Here is a 19169-nt window from a genome sequence, read left to right as displayed (position 1 = left end):
ACGAGGCAGAAGTTAATCATTGTGATTGGATGTTTACACCGTCAATACAGGAGGCAAACCAATGGGCCACTGGCTGGCTGCTTGCTGTCTGTGCGTGATAGTCCTCGGCAAAAAAAACAAACAAAACAAACAAACAAAAGAAAAGCATTCTGTCGGCCCCTTAAGTGCGTCGGCCCACCGGGAAAATGCACGATTACCAATCCAGCCCTGATGGTCAAAACTGTGAAAATGCAACAAAAACTCAGACCAAAACATACATAAAAACAGCTTTTACAAACCCAATGAAAACACTTTCTTGAATGTATAATATATTAAATGCAATCAAACAAAAAAATACCATTAAAAATGAAGTGTCTGTATAATAGGTCTATGCATCTGTAAAATAATTAAGTTTCTTTTATGGAGACCTTGTCTTAACAGGCCAGTAAGAGACTATTAACTACTACACATCCATTTAATTACACAAATGTCTCATTAAAAATGTCTACAAATTAATCAAACTGATCCGAGATCGTATAACCATAGACACTGATGCAGTGGTTCGCTGCTGCAGGGCGATCTCAGTGAACTCACATGATTCACAGGTTCACAGAAATCGCCTCCCTAACGCAAACTATTGAAATTTCAAAACGTTTCAAAACAGTGGTGGCTCTCTAGCCCGTGGAAAGGCAGACCGGTTCTTAGAATTCATTCCAGTCGAAAAAACTCAAAAACAGCAATAACAATACCCATTAAACACCACACATTTAAATAATGCCTAAAATGTTTAATACCGATGTACAAAAACAATGTTTTCTGGGAGCTCGGGTGCTTGAAATTGCTGTTTAAATCACGCCAACCCCCCCCCCCCCCCCCCCCCCCCCCCCCCCAAAGAAACCCGGTTATACTGCATGCCGGTGTTAATAATATTAATTAATGAACTGGTGGAAGTTGTGCTCAACACAACACCTGCAACAAGTATCTTAATCTCGGGACCATGGCCAACAATATAAAGAAGAGGTAATGAATACTTCAGCAGACTCTTTGCATTAAACAACTGGCTAGATTCGTTTAGCAAGAAGAGTTTTTATAATAACTGGGATCTCTTCTGGGAGAGAGGACAATTTTATTGTGCTGATGGTATACATCCTAATAGGGCTAGAGCACACTTCTTGTCAAGAAATATTGAAACTGCATTGTATAACTTGTGACAGGTTTGTAGCATCCCTTCAATGAATAACACATTTTGGCCCGCTGAATTTTTAACAGGGATGCAAACAAATTAATAACAAGCAGATTAATAACACTGAAGTTGTTGTAACATTTTTGTAACAAAAACATTAGACAAAACAATCATCTGAGAAAACCGAATTTGGTTTCAATAGTAAGAAATGATTTAAATAGCACTTCACCCATTTTCAGAATGAAGGACAATTTTAAAAAGGCACTTTTTATGTAAGATCAATTGCAGGGAAAATATATTTTTTTGTCCATGATATTTTATTTGAGAAGTTAAATTTTATGTTTTTAATGGAAACATTGCTTGATCAAAATGGGGCTATACGGTATAACTAAGACAACCATTCACAACAAGACACATTGAACAAAAGAACCAATAGCAGGATCACATGACAGGATAGGGAAACACATGGCAGGAACATGAAACGGTTAAATATCAAAATAAAATACAAGACAACCTAAACAAGAAACAAAACCCAAAAACCAGTGTGACAATGAGGTAAAATAAACCATGTGTGTGAGTCAGTCCACATTCTATTAATTTGTGCTTATTGGTGAAAGTGCAATAAATTTCTCAAATGACAACAATCTTTTCGATTTATAATTTTGAGCAAAATTTTTTTTTTTTTCTAATTTTATTTACTAAAACTATACAAAAAATATAAAACATAAAAAAAACTAAAACATGACTGAACAAAAAAACTAGACTAAAATGCTCAGACATTTAGTCAACTAAAATTTGACTGAACAAAAACAGGACAAGGTTGCATAAATAGGAAAATAACTAAAAAGTACATTTGATACCAGGATTAAAACTAAGACTAATTTAAAATACTAAAACTAAATTAAAAATGGCTAATGAAATTAACACTAGTCAAAGCAGTTTTACAGAAAACAGTTAAAAAAAAAAAAAAACGTGTGCTGATAATCCAAGAGGACAATAGAAATAGACAATAGTTTATCAGTTAAAGTCAGTTCATTGTTGATTCAGTGATGTCATCGTCCAGGGGTGCGTTTCCCAAAAGCAACTATGGTCGCAAGTTAAATCGTTACCAATAGATTTCAATGGAACTAACTACCATAGTTAGCTAACAATGCTTTTGTGAAGCACACCCCAGCTCAGTTCAGTTCTCTTCCATTAGTGTCTGTGCAGTCAAGTCAACAATGTTGCCAGAAATTGTGTCCCCAACTATGCAAGCCAAAGGCGACAGTGGCAAGAAAACAAAACTCCATCTGTGACAGAAATGGAAAAAACACCTCGGGAGAAACCAGGCTCAGTCAGGGTGCCAGTTCTCCTCTGGGCAGACAAAATCAGCATGGTGTGGTTTAATTCCAGGCTGCAGCGCATGTCAGATTGAGCAGAGGTTTTCGTGGTCTTCTGTTGATGGCAGACGAGGTGACAAGGTGACGAAGTTTTCACAGAGGATCTTTCTCTAGGGTTTGTCTAGTTGACATGGTCTCCGCTGATATTCAGGGCTGTAGAGGTTGTCTCTACCGGCTGATCCACCATCTGGTCTGGATATGGACTAGATCTGGGTGGCCACAGTTACCTTGAAATAAGAATAAAACAGACTAATATTAGCATAGATGCCATTCTTACAATGTACATCGGGTGTTATGGGAAGTGCTCCCGGTTCCAGTTGACTTAATTAATGCAGCCCAACAATCCTTTAACAGATTTGAATTATAGAAAAGTGATCATGTGTTATGTGTATGCCAGGTTAAAGAGATGAGTATTTAATCTAGATTTAAACTGACAGAGTGTGTCTGCCTCCCGAACAATTCTAGGGAGATTGTTCCAGAGTTTGGGCACTAAATAGGCATGACCCAACTGCATTTAATTTTAGCTTACAGACAAATGGCTTAAAGGGATAGTTCACCCAAAAATGACAATTTGATGTTTATATGCTTACCCCCAGGGCATCCAAGATGTAGGTGACTTTATTTCTTCAGTAGAACACAAAGATTTTTAACTCAAACTGTTGAAGTCTATCAGTCTTATAATGTAAGTGGACGGGAATCACGCCTCTGAGAGTCAAAAAACATACACAAACAAAACCAAATTAAACCCTGCGGCTCGTGATGATATATTTATGTGTAAAAACACGAAATGATTGGTCTGTGCAAGAAAAATTACTTGTAGTTTTTTTTTTCCATTGATTTTCACCGCAATGTCCGAACTGACTGTCCTGAGTGCGTTCTTCTCAACAGCCAGCACCTGATGCGTCTTATTCTTCTTCTTGCTTTACGGCGGATCTTAGACTTATAAGTGCATTACCACCACCTATCACTCAAATGGACCATTGACACTCTATCTACAATCTCAATTAGGAGTGTCAATGGTCCATTTGAGAGATAGGTGGCATTACTGCACTTATAAGTCTAAGATCGGCCGTAAAGCAAGAAGAAGAAGAAAACGCATCAGGCAATATAAATACTGTTCAGTTTCTTGCACAGACAGATTGTTTCATATCTTTACACGTCAGTGTGTCATCACAAGCTGCAGGGTTTAATTTGGTTTTGTTTGTGTATGTTTTTTTTTTTTGTTGTTGTTGTTTTTTACTCCCAAAGCTGTGATTCATATCCACTTACATTATTAGACTGATAGACTGGAACGGTTTGAGTTCAAAATCTTTGTTTTTGTTCTACTGAAGAAACAAAGTCACCTACATCTTGGATGCCATGGCGGTAAGCAGATAAACATCAAATTTTCATTTTTGGGTTAACCATCCCTTTAACATTTTCCTGGGCAATAGACACAAAGCAGAATTTATCTTGGTAGAGTCAAGTCCAAATATTATGTTTAATCATTGTTAATACAGTAAAAGTTGTTTAACATTTGTATTTCATTAGTCCATTGTGTATTAAGCCATATTGTATAATTACCAACACACACAACAGCCAACAGCATTTCCAAGTTCTTCAGTCAAGCAGTTCTAATGATGGATATGAACAACTACTCCATTGGTCCCATCCAGCCCTGTAGAGATTATCTCTACATCGTTATTCTCATCCTCATGAAACTGAATCTTTATTACTGGCTAAATGCATGGTTGTGTTACAACACCAATCACACCAAATACTGAAATATTGATATTTACTTTTTGCTTAGATTTTAAATCTGGGATGCGAGGTGCCATAATTAAAGAAAAAATATATAGTAGAGATATGGCAGATATCATGACTATGTTGATAGTTCATGCTCATGTTTGGTTGTTTCTTTATTGCAGGTATGTTCACGAGGTTTCTTCCTGAGTGAGCAGGAAACATGTCTCCCCTGTAACTGTAAAGGCCATGCTGACAGCTGCGAGGACATCACTGGGATATGCATTGTAAGCATTAATTTCAAAACTCTTTAAATCATCTGTCTTTTTTCTAACATTATTCCATGCCATCAATAGCCAACCATCTATTCTTAAAATGTAAACAAAACCTTTTTTTTTTTTTTTTTTTTTTGGTACACCAAAGAGAAATAGAAGATGGTATTTGGACGAATGACCTAAGTAAACAATAAATAAAACACCTTACCACAAAAGAATTATCAGACAATGCCCATTCACTGGGTCCTTGCATCCTTTAATTATGAATTTCAAATTAATTTATGATCCAGTATTGAGAAGGCAATATAGAACCATAAAAATATCTACAACATAATACTAATCCCGACAAAAGCAAACTTGGTCTTTCTTAGAAGAGTCACAGGGAATAATTACGCAGCATGCTATAATTTTGCCCTGCTCCAAAAGGCCAGAAATGCATCATTAAAAGTTCAGACAACTTTATATTTTAAATTATAAAAATTTTTAATTAATCTATATGCTTTAATAAAAACATAAGCTTCAGGGGGCTGAACAGGAATTCTTCTATGTGGTAGTTGATAGCATACACATAAGGCAGGGCACGTCCAGTCCTGGAGGGCAGCTGTCCGGCAGACGTTAGTTCCAACCATAACCAAACATCTCGGAACAAACTTATCACAGTGTTCAGTATCACTTGCAAATTAAAGGCAGATGTGTTTTATTTGGGTTGGACATGAAAATAAATTCTGCAGGACACCGGCCCTCCAGGGCTGGAGTCAAAGAGCCATGACATATGGGATAGAGTGTTGATAGAGTTTAACATTTCTGTAACCAGCCTTTGTTTAAAATGTTTCGCTGAAATGTATCTCACTTTTTTTCTGTATTTTAGGAATGTCAGGACCACACCGTTGGAGATTTCTGTGAGCAATGTGAAGATAGATATTTACCTGTGTTTCATCCTGATGGCACCTTTGTGTGTAGACCATGTGCCTGCCCACTATCATTTGAATCTAACAAGTGAGTCCAGACTTGAGCTCTGGCTAAACAGAGCATGCTGACACAAACCATAACAGCAACATAAAAAAAAGCAGATGACTTTAGTTTTTGTTATTCGGTTTTAAATATTACATGCATCAACAAAGCAATACCATTTTTTTTATGACTAGTGTTGTTACTTGTGTGACTGCATCTGTTTACATTTTAATCATTAAACACAACATCAGTTGTGTACAATACAACATGTTTGGCTGTAGATACCTCCAAGTGGGAGGGCCTTATGCTACAAGTAAGTGGAAACCTCTCAGAAGTTAACTACACAGATGCAGTGATAGAAAGACACAACATTGCCCCCCCAATAAAAAGACAGAAGGAAAGAAAAACAGCTGTTGAAACTTAATATCAAGACATTTAATTGTAGTTTAGATTTAATTTCTGACAGCTGCATTTTTATTATTGCTTTTTTCCAGTGGCATGAAATTTAGTCACTGAGTTAATTTTTAAACATCATAAGGCATGCTGACGTAGAGTGATTTCATGAAAATTATTGTAATAAAACAACAACAATGACAGAACAGGTAGAAGATGTGCATAATGTATAATAGTACGTGTAACAACGTACAAACGTCACAATCACAGGAAGAAGGAGGCAGGAACCTGCGGACACTCAAATAAAACTTTAATAACCAAATAAACATAAAACAGCGTGATGTTTTATTCACGTTCATACTCTTTTTAGTCTAGTCTAGTTTTAGTCAACAAAAACTGATGACATTTTAGTCTAGTTTTAGTCAATGCCAAGGCGACGGATAGTCGACAACAGACCAAGGCTGAGCCGGAAGGACGAGGGAACCTGGTGGAGCCAGTTGACTGAAGGCCCACAGCGAAGAGGAGGGAGCTAGGAGCCAATAAGAACCATCCACCTGCGTCACGGTAATCAATGTCTTGAGGACCACAACCACAACCATCACAACACTAACACCCAACACCAAGACCACACTCACTTATTCATTTCTTTACTCTATGGAAACAATAAACATTATCAATCTAAATTCATCCGTGATGGTCCTAGAGGGTCACTGGCTGAATTTTTGGACTTTGAGCTAATAATGAGTGGCTCTTCTTTCACTATTGGGGAAGTTAAGGATGCTAATCCCTAAACATTTTGGGGGTGGGGGCATCAGCAGTTTCTGTTTTGATGGTTGCTAGTCCTGTGCTTTCAGCAAATTCCTGTCCTGTGGTTCTCACGCCAGAGCCAGTTCATAACATGGCTGCAACACTAGAGCCTCTCTGCAAGATGGCTGGCATGCAAGAGTCTCCAGTCATCATGGACATAATGCCAGAGTCTTCAGCTGTAATGGACAGCATGCCAGTGTACCTGGCCATAATGAATGTTGCACCTGAAGCTAAAAAGGCAGTACCCAGGCAACCAAGACTGATGTCCAGTGTGGCAGACCCACCGCTGATGTCGGTGCGAGTGGCAGGTATCCCGGTGGTTTCAGTGTTCTCAAGCTTAGTGATCTTATAGGTTCCGCCCCCTGCTGCACTCCCAGTTATCAGGCGGTCACCATTTTGTGTGTCTGGACATAAACACTTCTGAGGTGGCAGCATCCGCTTCAGTCCACGAGTCCGTTCCAGGGCCTGCTCCAGTCCATTAATCTGCCCCAGAGTTCAGTCCTGTGTTGGTGCCAGGCTGTGAGTTCACTACCTGTCCTGTCTCAACCACAGAGGGCACCCTTGAGCTCCCTGCCTGTCCTGTCATGGCCAAGAAGGCTGTCCCTTAACTGTCTCATGTCCAGTTATGGCGAAGGAGGCCACTTATTAAATCACAGTCTGGCCTGTCACGGCCAAAGAGGCTATCTCTGACACCCTTGTCTGCCCTGTCACACCCAAGGAGGCCATCTCTGAGTTCTTCACCTGTCCTGTCACAGCCAAGGAGACCGTTCCTGGATACTTTGCTTGCCCAGTCAAGGCCAAATTTGCCATTCCTGATCTGTCTGTTCTGTTATGTCTACAGAGGCTGTTGTTAACTTCTTTGTGCTCTCTATTGCAGTCCCACCTGATCCACCTTGGTGGTCATCTGCCTTGTCAGCTTCACTTTGGTGTACATCTGCTCAGCCTGAGCCATCTTAGTGGTCCACTGCACCATCATCTCCGTTGAAGTGGTCCTTAGCTCTATCAACTCCACCCCGGTGGTCATCCGCTCCACTGTGGGGATCTTCAGACCCATTTACTCTGGTGTGTTGGTCATCTGCTCCACCGTGGGGATCTTTGGTGCCATCTGTTCTGCTGTGGTGGTCATCTGCTCCACTGTGGGGATCTTCGTTCCCTTCTGCTCTGCTGGTCTTCAGTTCCGCCTGCTCAACCCTAGAGGTCTTCAGCTCTGCCCTGGTGGTCTTCAGCTCCCTCTGCTCCGCTCTGGTGGTCTTCTGCTCTACCGGATGGTTCACTTGTGTCTTGTTTCCTTAGTTCTTTACATTCTGCCTGTTTATCTGGATTACTGTGTTTGCCTCAGCCCTGAACTCTGTCATTGTGTGCATTGCTTGTATTATGACCTTTGCCTGTTTTGAATTACTTAACCTTTGTGTACCTGTGCAGTTCCATGACAATGTGAAGGACTTTTTAAATTATTTTCATAATGATGCATTGGTAACACTTTAAGGTAAAAACTTTGCTTTACCCTTTTGTATTGTTCATTTGAGGGTCATATTTGTGTTTAAGATCAAAAGTGACTGAACACCTGAAATGAAACTTTATTTTCACTAAAATCAATGTAATATATTTTTGTTTTGTTTATATATATGTATATATATACAGTGGGTACAGAAAGTATTCAGACCCCCTTAAATTTTTCACTCTTTGTTATATTGCAGCCATTTGCTAAAATCATTTATTTTTTTCCTCATTAATGTACACACAGCATCCCATATTGACAGAAAAACACATAATTGTTGACATTTTTGCTGATTTATTAAAGAAAAACTGAAATATCACATGGTCCTAAGTATTCAGACCCTTTGCTGTGACACTCATATATTTAACTCAGGTGCTGTCCATTTTTTCTGATCATCCTTGAGATGGTTCTACACCTTCATTTGAGTCCAGCTGTGTTTGATTATACTGATTGGACTTGATTAGGGAAGCCACACACCTGTCTATATAAGACCTTACAGCTCACAGTGCATGTCAGAGTAAATGAGAATCATGAGGTCAAAGGAACTGCCTGAAGAGCTTAGAGACAGAATTGTGGCAAGGCACAGATCTGGCCAAGGTTACAAAAAAATTTCTGCTGCACTTTTGGTTTCTAAGAGCACAGTGGCCTCCATAATCCTTAAATGGAAGATGTTTGGGACACCAGAACCCTTCCTAGAGCTGGCCGTCCGGCCAAACTGAGCTATCGGAGGAGAGCCTTGGTAAGAAAGGTAAAGAAGAACCCAAAGATCACTGTGGCTGAGCTCCAGAGATGCAGTCGGGAGATGGGAGAAAGTTGTAGAAAGTCAACCATCACTGCAGCCCTCCACCAGTTGGGGCTTTATGGCAGAGTGGCTCGACGGAAGCCTCTCCTCAGTGCAAGACACATGAAAGCCCGCATGGAGTTTGCTAAAAAACAGAGAAATAAGATTCTCTGGTCTGATGAGACCAAGATAGAACTTTTTGGCCTAAGTACAGGGATATCCTGGACGAAAACCTTCTGAAAATGGCTGTCCACCAACGTTTACCCTCCAGCCTGACAGAACTGGAGAGGATCTGCAAGGAGGAATGGCAGAGGATCCCCAAATCCAGGTGTGAAAAACTTGTTGCATCTTTCCCAAAAAGACTCAGCTGCATTAGATCAAAAGGGTGCTTCTACTAAATAACGAGCAAAGGGTCTGAATACTTAGGACCATGTGATATTTCAGTTTTTCTTTTTTAATAAATGTACAAAAATGTCAACAATTCTGTGTTTTTCTGTCAATATGGGGTGCATTTTTTTTTTTTTTTTTTTATGCTGTGTGTACATTGAGGAAAAAAAATGAACTTAAATGATTTTAGCAAATGGCTGCAATATAACAAAGTGAAATTTAAGGGGGTCTGAATACTTTCCGTACCCAGTGTGTATATATATGTACACACAAAAAATTCTGTATGTTTCATAGTTGCATATTTCCAATGTTGTTCATGACCGTGAACAACACAAAAAAATATATATTTTTTTTTACCATTCCAAGGAAGCAGCAATTTTTTACATTTCAAAACAAATTTTCGGTCTAAAATGACCGAACAACACCAGAGAGTTAAGTTTACCTAAATTTATTTTGTGATCCTTGAAAATCATTATAGATGATTGGAAAATTCATGCAAAATGGTTGGTAAAATGACAAAATTCTAAAATAGTGTCCTGCAGGACGAGTCCGATTGTAAAGAGTCCACTGAGGCAAGCATAGTGAGAACTATTCGCTGAGAGACAAATGAAACGTGAGGTCTATAAATACCAAACAAAGAGGGTCACATGACAGAAACCAAGCAATGGGAAACAAGGCACATGACTAAAGCAAACCAATCAGAACATTACACACACACACTAGGCAGGAATACAAAAGGATCAAGTGAAATCACATGACTAGACAGGAATTATTACTATGAGAAAATAAGAGACATGAAAACAATGAACGTGAAATTGGGCATGCAGCTCTTAATTATTCCCTGTATAGAATGAACAAACATGAGTCTGGGAATTGCAGTCTATGTGGATTAGCAGAAACTGTAGAGCAGGGATCTCCAACCCTGCTCCTGGAGAGCTACCGTCCTGCAGACTTCAGTTCCAACCCTGCTCCAACACACCTGTCTGTAATTATCAAGTAGCCCTGAACACCTTGATTAGCTGTTTCAGGTGTGTTTGATTGGGGTTGGAGCTGAAATCTGTAGGACAGTAGCTCTCCAGGAGTAGGGTATTAATATATTGCACTGCTTATCAAAATGAAAGGATAATCCTGGTGGAAAAGTTAAAAGAAAAGGGTATAGGAAATTTTACACTTAAAAAAACTGCTGAATAATGGATTGGAAAGTTGTATAGTGTATAAATCATTAATGACATATTTAAGAAAGGTGCATCTGTTTAATAGGATTTATAAGCCAATGTATTAATGTTGTTTTTTTTTTTTTTTTTCTCTCTGTCATCTGAGTCTTTCTTGTTCCATCAATGAATCACAGTCCAGCTCAGTAGGTGGACGGGAACACAACAGCCAGCGTAGGATCTAAAGAGGCTGTTTCAGCGATTCAACAATAAAAAAAATAAACATGAAACAAAACCTAAAAACAGAAATGACACTGATGTTTCTTTGTTTGTTTGGTTTTCAGCTTTGCAACTCACTGTGACAAGAGAGGTAATTTTCTGAGATGTGTGTGCCAGGACGGGTATGCTGGACACTACTGCGAGAGGTTGGTTCTCCACCCACAAATAGCATGTTATATATAGTTTTGAAGTTGGATTTTTGTATTTCACTCATTAATTATATTTTCCTTCGCTCACCACCAATGTGCTCCAGGTTACTATGGCAATCCAATGGAGATGGGCAATTCCTGCAAAAAGTGTGACTGTAATGGCAACTCTGACCCAAACCTTATCTTCAATGAGTGCAATAATGTGACAGGCCAGTGTCTAAACTGCTGGGGTAACACCACAGGTGACAACTGTGAAAGATGTGCACCAGGTTTTTACGGGGATGCCATCAGTGCTAAAGACTGTCGGGGTAGGTGCCAGCAATAGTACAATACATTACTGGCCATGTGAAAAGTTATATGGTAATATCTAGACAACAGGGCCGTCTACATACCTCAATTTCTAAAGTTGTAAACTTTGAAAACCCTTTTATGCTAACATTCCCAAGACTCTGATCAATTGTGGCTTAGTGTTAACATGACCCAGCAGTTACATTATATTATATTTTGTTTCTATGTATACACGTGTAACTGCTCAATTAAATGGACTTTGAAACTATAATTTCAGCGTTCAAGTTGAACTGGCATTGTTAGCATTAACAAACTGTCTTTAACATGTCAGCCATGTGGGTAGTCTAAGTCTCTTGCACAACTACTTCTGTGTTCTACTTATTATGCCTCAGTTATTTCTGGTAACAGTGTTCAGCTCACATACATAGAGCTATTCATGAATATCATTTATACTTTGTAGATCTATTCATCAATCCATCCATTTTCCACACTGCGTTTCTTATGTAGGGTTGTGGTGAAACACCCTGGATGGATGGCCAGTCTATCATGGGGCTATCACACAATCACACATTCATAATCTCACTCACACCTAAAGCATTTAATTTATTTTAGTTTTATTTATTTATTTATTTATTTCAGTTTTCAGTTCAACATGTCTGTGGATTGTGTGTGCCCTTAAAAGCCACGTCACGTGGGACTATAAAGAATCCTACTGTAAAAATGGTCCAGATTAATTGCTAGCCAGTTATCAAGTGTAATGACACAGCAGTTTGTATTCTCTCTTGTTATTACATTTACATTTACATTTAATCATTTAGCAGATGCTTTTATCCAAAGCGACTTACAAATGAGAACAGTAGAAACAATCAGATCAACGAGAGAACAACAACGGTATACAAGTGGCATGACAAGTCTCAATTAGTCTAGTACAGAACACGTAGCCAGGGTTTTTTTTATTTTATTTTTTTATTTTTTATTTTTGAATATGATAGACAAGAAAAAGAAAAGGTAAGTACTAGTAATAATTTTTAACAAAAAAAAAATCTACAACAAAAATGACTCCACACCACATATACCAAAACATCATACACCAACTATAGACTGTCAACATGCAGCAAGAAAAGCAGCTACCATTGTGAGCTGGGCTTAACAATACCCTAGTAAAAAAGTAATATAATTTATTTCATACTAAGTATTAATTTATTTTTTACTAAGTAGTAGATTTAATGCATAGTTCATATCTATTAATGTATTTACTTACATATCGCTTGAGACTTACTGCTATAAAAATGTATAATTAAACTTTATTTGGAGTACTGCTTGTGCACAATGCACATTTCTTAATATAAAGCCTAATGTGTTTTAATGTCACTATTGATCAGGATTGTATGATCTTTGAATAATATCAGACTTTAAATGCAAGATTGCAATAGTTCAGTATGTCTTTAGTTAGAGCTCAGCACTACTTCCACACAATTAAAGTGCATTGAGCACAAAATTAGTTGTTCTAATTTAGCAGGCTTTAAGTATACCAGTTCAGTATACTAAAAGTACAATTGCAGGGTATAAGTACATATATATATGTAAATGTACTTGTTGTATACTTATCATGAAATAAATGTATTTCAAATATATTTTAGTATATTTATTTTTCACTAGGGTAACAGCGAAACATCTTGCTAACATTTTCATTGTGTTAAGATATAAATATAAAAGTCTCTATCAGATTGTTGTTAAAGCAGTGCAGCAGCAATTATGTAAGACTTTTAGCAACCAGATGCATTGCTAAAAGATTTGCTTGCTGATTTGCTTGTCAAAACCGGACTGGCCAATGTAAATATGGAGTATTATGGAGACTGTAGTTCTATTGATTATTAATCCATAGTTGTAAGACTTTAAAAATGTGTGTAATTATGCCCCTGTAGCAGTATGAAACAGAACTGCCAAATAATCATTTCAAACTGGTTTCTCCAAACTCTCCAGCATCAACCATAGATAGTCCCTTCCAAAACTAACGTTTTCTAATTCTAAATATGTTGCGTATATTTCATGTATGTTTTATATTAATAGCTCAAGTGATACAGTTTTTTTATCGTTTAGAGGGTTGTTATGAGATCTCTCTCTCTCTCTCTCTCTCTCTCTCTCTCTCTCTCTCTCTCTCTCTGTTTTTCAGAGTGTCAGTGCAATAAGTGTGGTACTGCATCATGTGATGACAGGACAGGCATCTGTCACTGTAAACCTGGAGTCACAGGTCGCCTATGTGACAGATGTGAGGTATGGACATTCATGACATACTTAAGGAAATGTAAGGCCAAGAAATTCCATCTCTGTTTCTTAGAATGCATGAACTGTATACTCAAATACATGTGCATACTGAGCACATTTAATCTGCAGTATCTTTTGAGAATCTTCTAATTTTGCATATATAGGAGGGTTATTCTGGATTTGGCAGATGCATGGGTTGCCGTCGGTGTGAATGTGCCTTTGCTGCCCTTCGTGCCACTTGTCACCCTCTTACACACAGCTGTCAGTGCCGCCCGGGGGCTGGAGGCCGGTACTGTGAGCACTGCCTGCCAGGATTCTGGGATTACAGCCCATCCGGCTGCAAGAGTGAGTCTGTGTGTGATCTCACTGCATATGGCATGATTCACTGCTGGAGCAAGATCAGCCCATTACAGTGTCTGTTCTATTTTGTAAGAATTGCAATGTAAAGATTCTGTAGTTATTCTGAAATTATACATATTAGGTTGTTTTTACAATGGGTTTCAAACAAAACAAAACAAAATTCTAAAAGCCAAATTTTATTGTTTCAAAAGACCCATCAAACCAAACTCTTCAAGACTTTAAAATAACCTATATAATGAAAGTGCCCAACAGATCAGCTATGAAAACTTCACTAAGCAAATAAGTCATTTTAACAGCGCTGTTACGGATGTTTTTCTGGTTCACTGCAATACCACTTCCATCTGGCTTGTGAATTTAAATTTTAATGGGAGAAAGCAGAGGGTCACTATTCATCACCCTTGTCCTGAGCAGAACAGTTGAACAGCTGTTCCCACAACCCATCATTCATAATTTCATTAAGGAATTTACACACCCACACAGCCGCTTGGCCACCTGCACATAAGAACAGGGATTTACATTAATGATGTATTTCCTATGACAACATAATCTCCCTCTTAACATACCAGCCACATTTGTGGTCCAAGCAAGTTTTGATTTGATGTGAAACAACGTGTCAAATAGGAAATGAGTGATAACAGTTGTAATAATTGTCTTCTCAGAAAATGTTTCAGATAGTTTAACCCCAGCTGCTTAGGGTGTTTCAGTGACCATTGGTGTTCCCTTACGAAAAAGAAGTTTATTCAAGTGTGCTATTAGTATACTTATTTTAAACTAAAAAAAAGAAAAGTATGCTTTTAGTTTACTTTTTATGTACTTCTCAGAAATGGGCTTTATGTACTCCTCAGAAATATACTTAAAATGGCATTTAAGTATACTTGACTTATACTTACAAAAAGTCTAAATATATTTGAGCTATACTTGTGCTCCTAGAATCCATTTTTTCACTATTATATGGAAGAGGGCGCTAGTTCACATCTTCTGCACAGAATTTCCCAAAAAAACACAAGTGAAGAAAAAACAACAACAACAGATACTAACATATGTAACATCTGATATGAAACGGCATCAAAACTGTAACGTTATGGAATAAAATGTCGACCACTGAAGAGGTAATAATTACAGTCAAGCTTTGGGGTGTTGAGCGACTCCATCTACCTTTTGATTATCATTCTGAATCCGATTCATAGTCTTTTTTCAGCTTTTAGTTCAAAATGTTATTTCTTTATTTTTTATGAAACTTATCCACATTAAAGTGTTTAAAAAAGAATGCATGAAGCTAGATGCTGTTTACAAGCAGATACCCTGTTCTTTCTTTGGATGTGTTGTATGTTCAAAATACAAAATATATACAAATTAAAACCTAAATAGGGACATAGTAGTATACTTAAAGTATGATGTAAAGTTCATTTAAAGAAAACTTATGAGTATACTTGCAGTATAAAACTACTAAACTAGTAGTTTACTGAGACTATACTTCAAAGTGTACAAAGTATTTAATTAGTAAACTATCAGTATACCGATAAGTTCACTTTTAGTATAATTGCAGTACAAACTACAAACATAGAGGTAAACTAGTTGTGTACTCAAAGTTTGCTACTGTTATACTTAAAGTATACTTATATATACTAGAAAGTGGGCAAATTTAGTCCCAAAGTGTATTGAAACACTTACAAGTATACTACTAGAACACTGATATTTGTATACTTGCTACATAAAGTATACTTAAAAATATACTTGAACTTTACTTAAGTATACTTAATAAAATAAACTTGAAGTATACTACTTTTTGGTAAGGGTTTACAAAAAAAAAAAAATAAAAAAAAAATAAAAGAATACATATCGTGCTTATTTACTTGAGGATACATCATAATTTGTGCACATGTATGTAACAAATATGCACACTTTTAGAATATGTTTAGAAAAGCTCTCTGATGTGACATGTAAGAGCTGTCACTACTTCTGTTTCATAACAATTTTACTGTTCTTTTACCTGTCCTTTTGTTTGTCATCAAGGTTGTGTACTTGCTTAGGGTGTTCTATTTTGTGTAAAGGTATAATAAACAGACTGTATACTGTGTGTTTCTGTTTCTCAGAATGTGATTGTCCAGAGGAGAATTGTGACATACACACAGGAGAGTGTCTACCTGAGGCCTCGAACATCACCGAGTGTAATATCGGTGAGTTCAATGACACAAGACAAAACAACAAAATTAAAAAGTAATTCAAACAATATACAGTTGGATCCAAAAGACCAAGACCACATTGAAATTTAATTTAAAGGGCTCGTGGGCCTTTTTATTTGTTAATTTGTTCCTAAAGGTTAATTTTCTAAAATTAATAAAGTTTTCATACAACAATCAGTAAAACAAATCATCGTCAGAATGTAGCGCCATTTTGACAAATCTGAGCAGTATGCAGGTGGCTTATGCTCTTCTGTATCAGCCGTGCCACAAGGATATGTTTTTTACGTGTATTTACGCTTTGGTTTGAAAGCAAACAGCGCATCGGCGCAGTGCGGCTGACACAGAAGACTGTACGCCATCTACGTACTGCTTAGAATTGCCAAAATGGTGCTACGCTGATTTGGAGAGACACAGAGGAGAGGAATTGAGTCATTATTTTTGTTTTCTTCGTGTACAAAAAGTATTCTCGTCGCTTCATAATGTTATGGTTGAATCACTGATGGCAGATGGACTATTCTGACTATGCTTTCATACTTTCCAACTATTCTGACGATGCTTTTTCATACTTACGACAAAGGAACACTTTTGGACATTGGTTACCGCTTCACTAACCTGTTTCAGGTTCACTGGGGAAAGCGTGCTGGGATTCGCACCAGACAAAAATAGCACACAGCCCTCCTTTGCTGAGCATTCTGCTCGCCAATGTCCAGTCTCTGGAGAATAAGATGGACGATCTTAGAGCCAGGATAAGTTTCCAACGGGACATAAGGGACTGTAACATCCTTTGTTTGTCTGAAACATGGCTCACGCCCTTGGTCCCGGACACTGCTGTAACGCCGTCTGATAACTTCTCTGTTTTATGGATGGACAGAACAGCCAACGCAGGTAAATCCAAAGGTGGAGGAGTGTGTTTCATGATTAACAAGAAATGATGTGACCCCAGGAATATCTCCACTCTGTCGCACTCCTGCTCGCCTCATCTGGAACAGCTATCCGTTATTTTGCCGTCCATTCTATCTGCCCCGGGAGTTTTCATCGATCATTGTTACTGCTGTTTACATCCTACCACAAGCTGACACCGGCTTGGCTTTGTCTAAGCTCCACGATGTGCTCACATGTTACATCAACAAACATCCTGACGCTGCTCTTATCATCGCTTTTAACAAAGCCAACCTTAGGCAGGTCATGGCGAACTTATACCAACATGTATCCTGTCCAACCAGAGGACCGAATACACTGGATCATTGCTACGCTCAGTTTTAGAATGCCTACAAAACTCGCTCACTACCACCTTTTGGCAAATTGGACCATGCCGCCATTTTCCTCACACCGGAATATAAACAAAGGCTCGTTCAAGAACCCCCGATGCAGAGGGTAGTGACGCGTTGGTCCGCCCACTCTGAAGCCATGCTACAGTCGGCTCTTGATGACGTAGACTGGGACATGTTCTGAACGAGTTCCTCTAACGTCACTGAGTTCAAGGATGTAGAATTAAGCTTTGTAAACACGCTAACCGAACAAGCTACAGAAACTATAACTATAAGGACCTTCTCAAATCAGAAACCGTGGGTGGAAAGAACAATCCGTGCTGCAGTAAACAAACGCACTGCTGCATACAACGCCGGGCTCTCGTCGGGGAACATGAGTGAGTACGGGGAACATTTGCTCCTCCATCTCTGATCACCCAAATAGATCCACTGATGATGCCATCTCTCACATCTTGTACTCTTCTCTCACGCACATTGAAGGCAGCAATGGGAACTATGTAAGGCTGCTATTCATCAAATATAGCTCAGCTTTCAATACTATAGTCCCCATCAAGCTAGATTCTAAACTCAGGAACCTCGGCCTGAATTCTTTACTATGCAACTGGATTCTTGATTTCCTCACCGGCAGACCTCCGGTGGTGAAAGTAGGCCAGTTCACCTCTAACTCCATCACCCTGAACGTGGGAGCTCGACAGGGCTGTGTTCTGAGTCCCCTGCTCTACTCTCTCTACACACATGACTGCGTGTCTTCCCACAGCTCTACATCTAATATCAAATTTGCTGATGATACTGTGGTTCTGGGCCTCATTTCCAACAACAATGAAGCCGCATACTTGGATGAGGTAGAGAAACTCACATCATGGTGCCAGGACAATTGTCTCTCTATAAATGTAAGTAAAACTAAAGAGCTGATTGTGGACTTCAGGAAGAGACAGCAGCAACCTTACACATCTCTTATGATCAGTGGGACCCCTGTGGAGAGGGTGAGCAGCTTCAAGTACCTTGGTGTAAACATCTCCGAGGACCTGACTTGGACTAGCCACATTCAAACTCAGGTTAAGAAAGCCAGGCAAAGACTGTACCATCTGTATCAGCTGAGGAGACGAGCACTCCCAGAGGAATCAGCGTCGCCCTGGAAACCAAAGTAAAACACCTGCACATTGACACAGTGTATCTCAGTGTGGTATGGGAACAGCTCCAGTCAAGACTACAAAGCCCTGCAGAGAGTTGTGCGCTTAGCTGAGCGCATCTCAGGGTCTACAGTTGTTTTATTCTTATTTTTTTATCTTACTTTTTCCATATATATTTTTATATATCTTTTTGTATAATTTCCTTGTGTTTGTGTTCTTTAATAATTGCACTGTCCATGAAGCGGACCTGACTTACATTTCACTGCTGGTCATATGCTCTCCATATAACCATGTATGTGACAAATAAAAGTCTTGAATCTCTTGAATCTTAATTCTTGAATCCTGGAGCTTAACACTGTTATTTATTTGGCAGTCTATGGGACATTCTCAAGCTTTCCTGTTTTCATCCAAAATATCTTAAATTGTGTTCCAAAGGCGAGCAAAGCTTTTATGGGTTTGGAACAACATGGGGGTAAATGATTAATGACAAAATTTTCATTTTGTGGTGGAGTAACCCTTTAAGTGGACAGTAGACATTTGCCCAGTCCAGAAACAGAAGTGATTGCAGTTGCATATCATGATACTGTACAATTAAATACAAAAGCAGAAACACATAGCATAGTATTGAGGAAACAAAACAGAAAATGGATAGTATAAACAGACAAACACAAAGAGTAGTAAACACAAGACATACTCTGAGAGAGCATTACAATTAGTAGTACAGGAGTTGTAAATTGTCTA

General features: G+C 38.5%; 1 protein-coding gene across 4 annotated transcripts in view; it reads left to right on the top strand.

The window, feature by feature from the left end:
- LOC109113059 (laminin subunit alpha-4-like) overlaps positions 1–19169 on the top strand; it is a 67543-nt gene that overhangs the window by 19614 nt on the left and 28760 nt on the right. For 3 of the 4 annotated variants that reach the window (XM_042777376.1, XM_042777375.1, XM_042777377.1), the window contains exons 2-8: positions 4449–4550; positions 5407–5534; positions 10851–10931; positions 11028–11242; positions 13396–13496; positions 13652–13832; positions 15941–16024. In XM_042777376.1, the coding sequence (XP_042633310.1) occupies positions 4449–4550; positions 5407–5534; positions 10851–10931; positions 11028–11242; positions 13396–13496; positions 13652–13832; positions 15941–16024 (892 nt within the window). Of the gene's footprint in view, positions 1–4448; positions 4551–5406; positions 5535–10414; positions 10509–10850; positions 10932–11027; positions 11243–13395; positions 13497–13651; positions 13833–15940; positions 16025–19169 lie in introns of those variants that run through there. The other variant, XM_042777378.1, reaches the window with a different exon arrangement.

Source organism: Cyprinus carpio, chromosome A20 (assembly GCF_018340385.1).
Source record: "Cyprinus carpio isolate SPL01 chromosome A20, ASM1834038v1, whole genome shotgun sequence".
Taxonomy (NCBI): Eukaryota; Metazoa; Chordata; class Actinopteri; order Cypriniformes; family Cyprinidae; genus Cyprinus; species Cyprinus carpio.
Note: the sequence above shows the minus strand (reverse complement) of the source record. Positions and strands in the feature narration are given on the sequence as shown.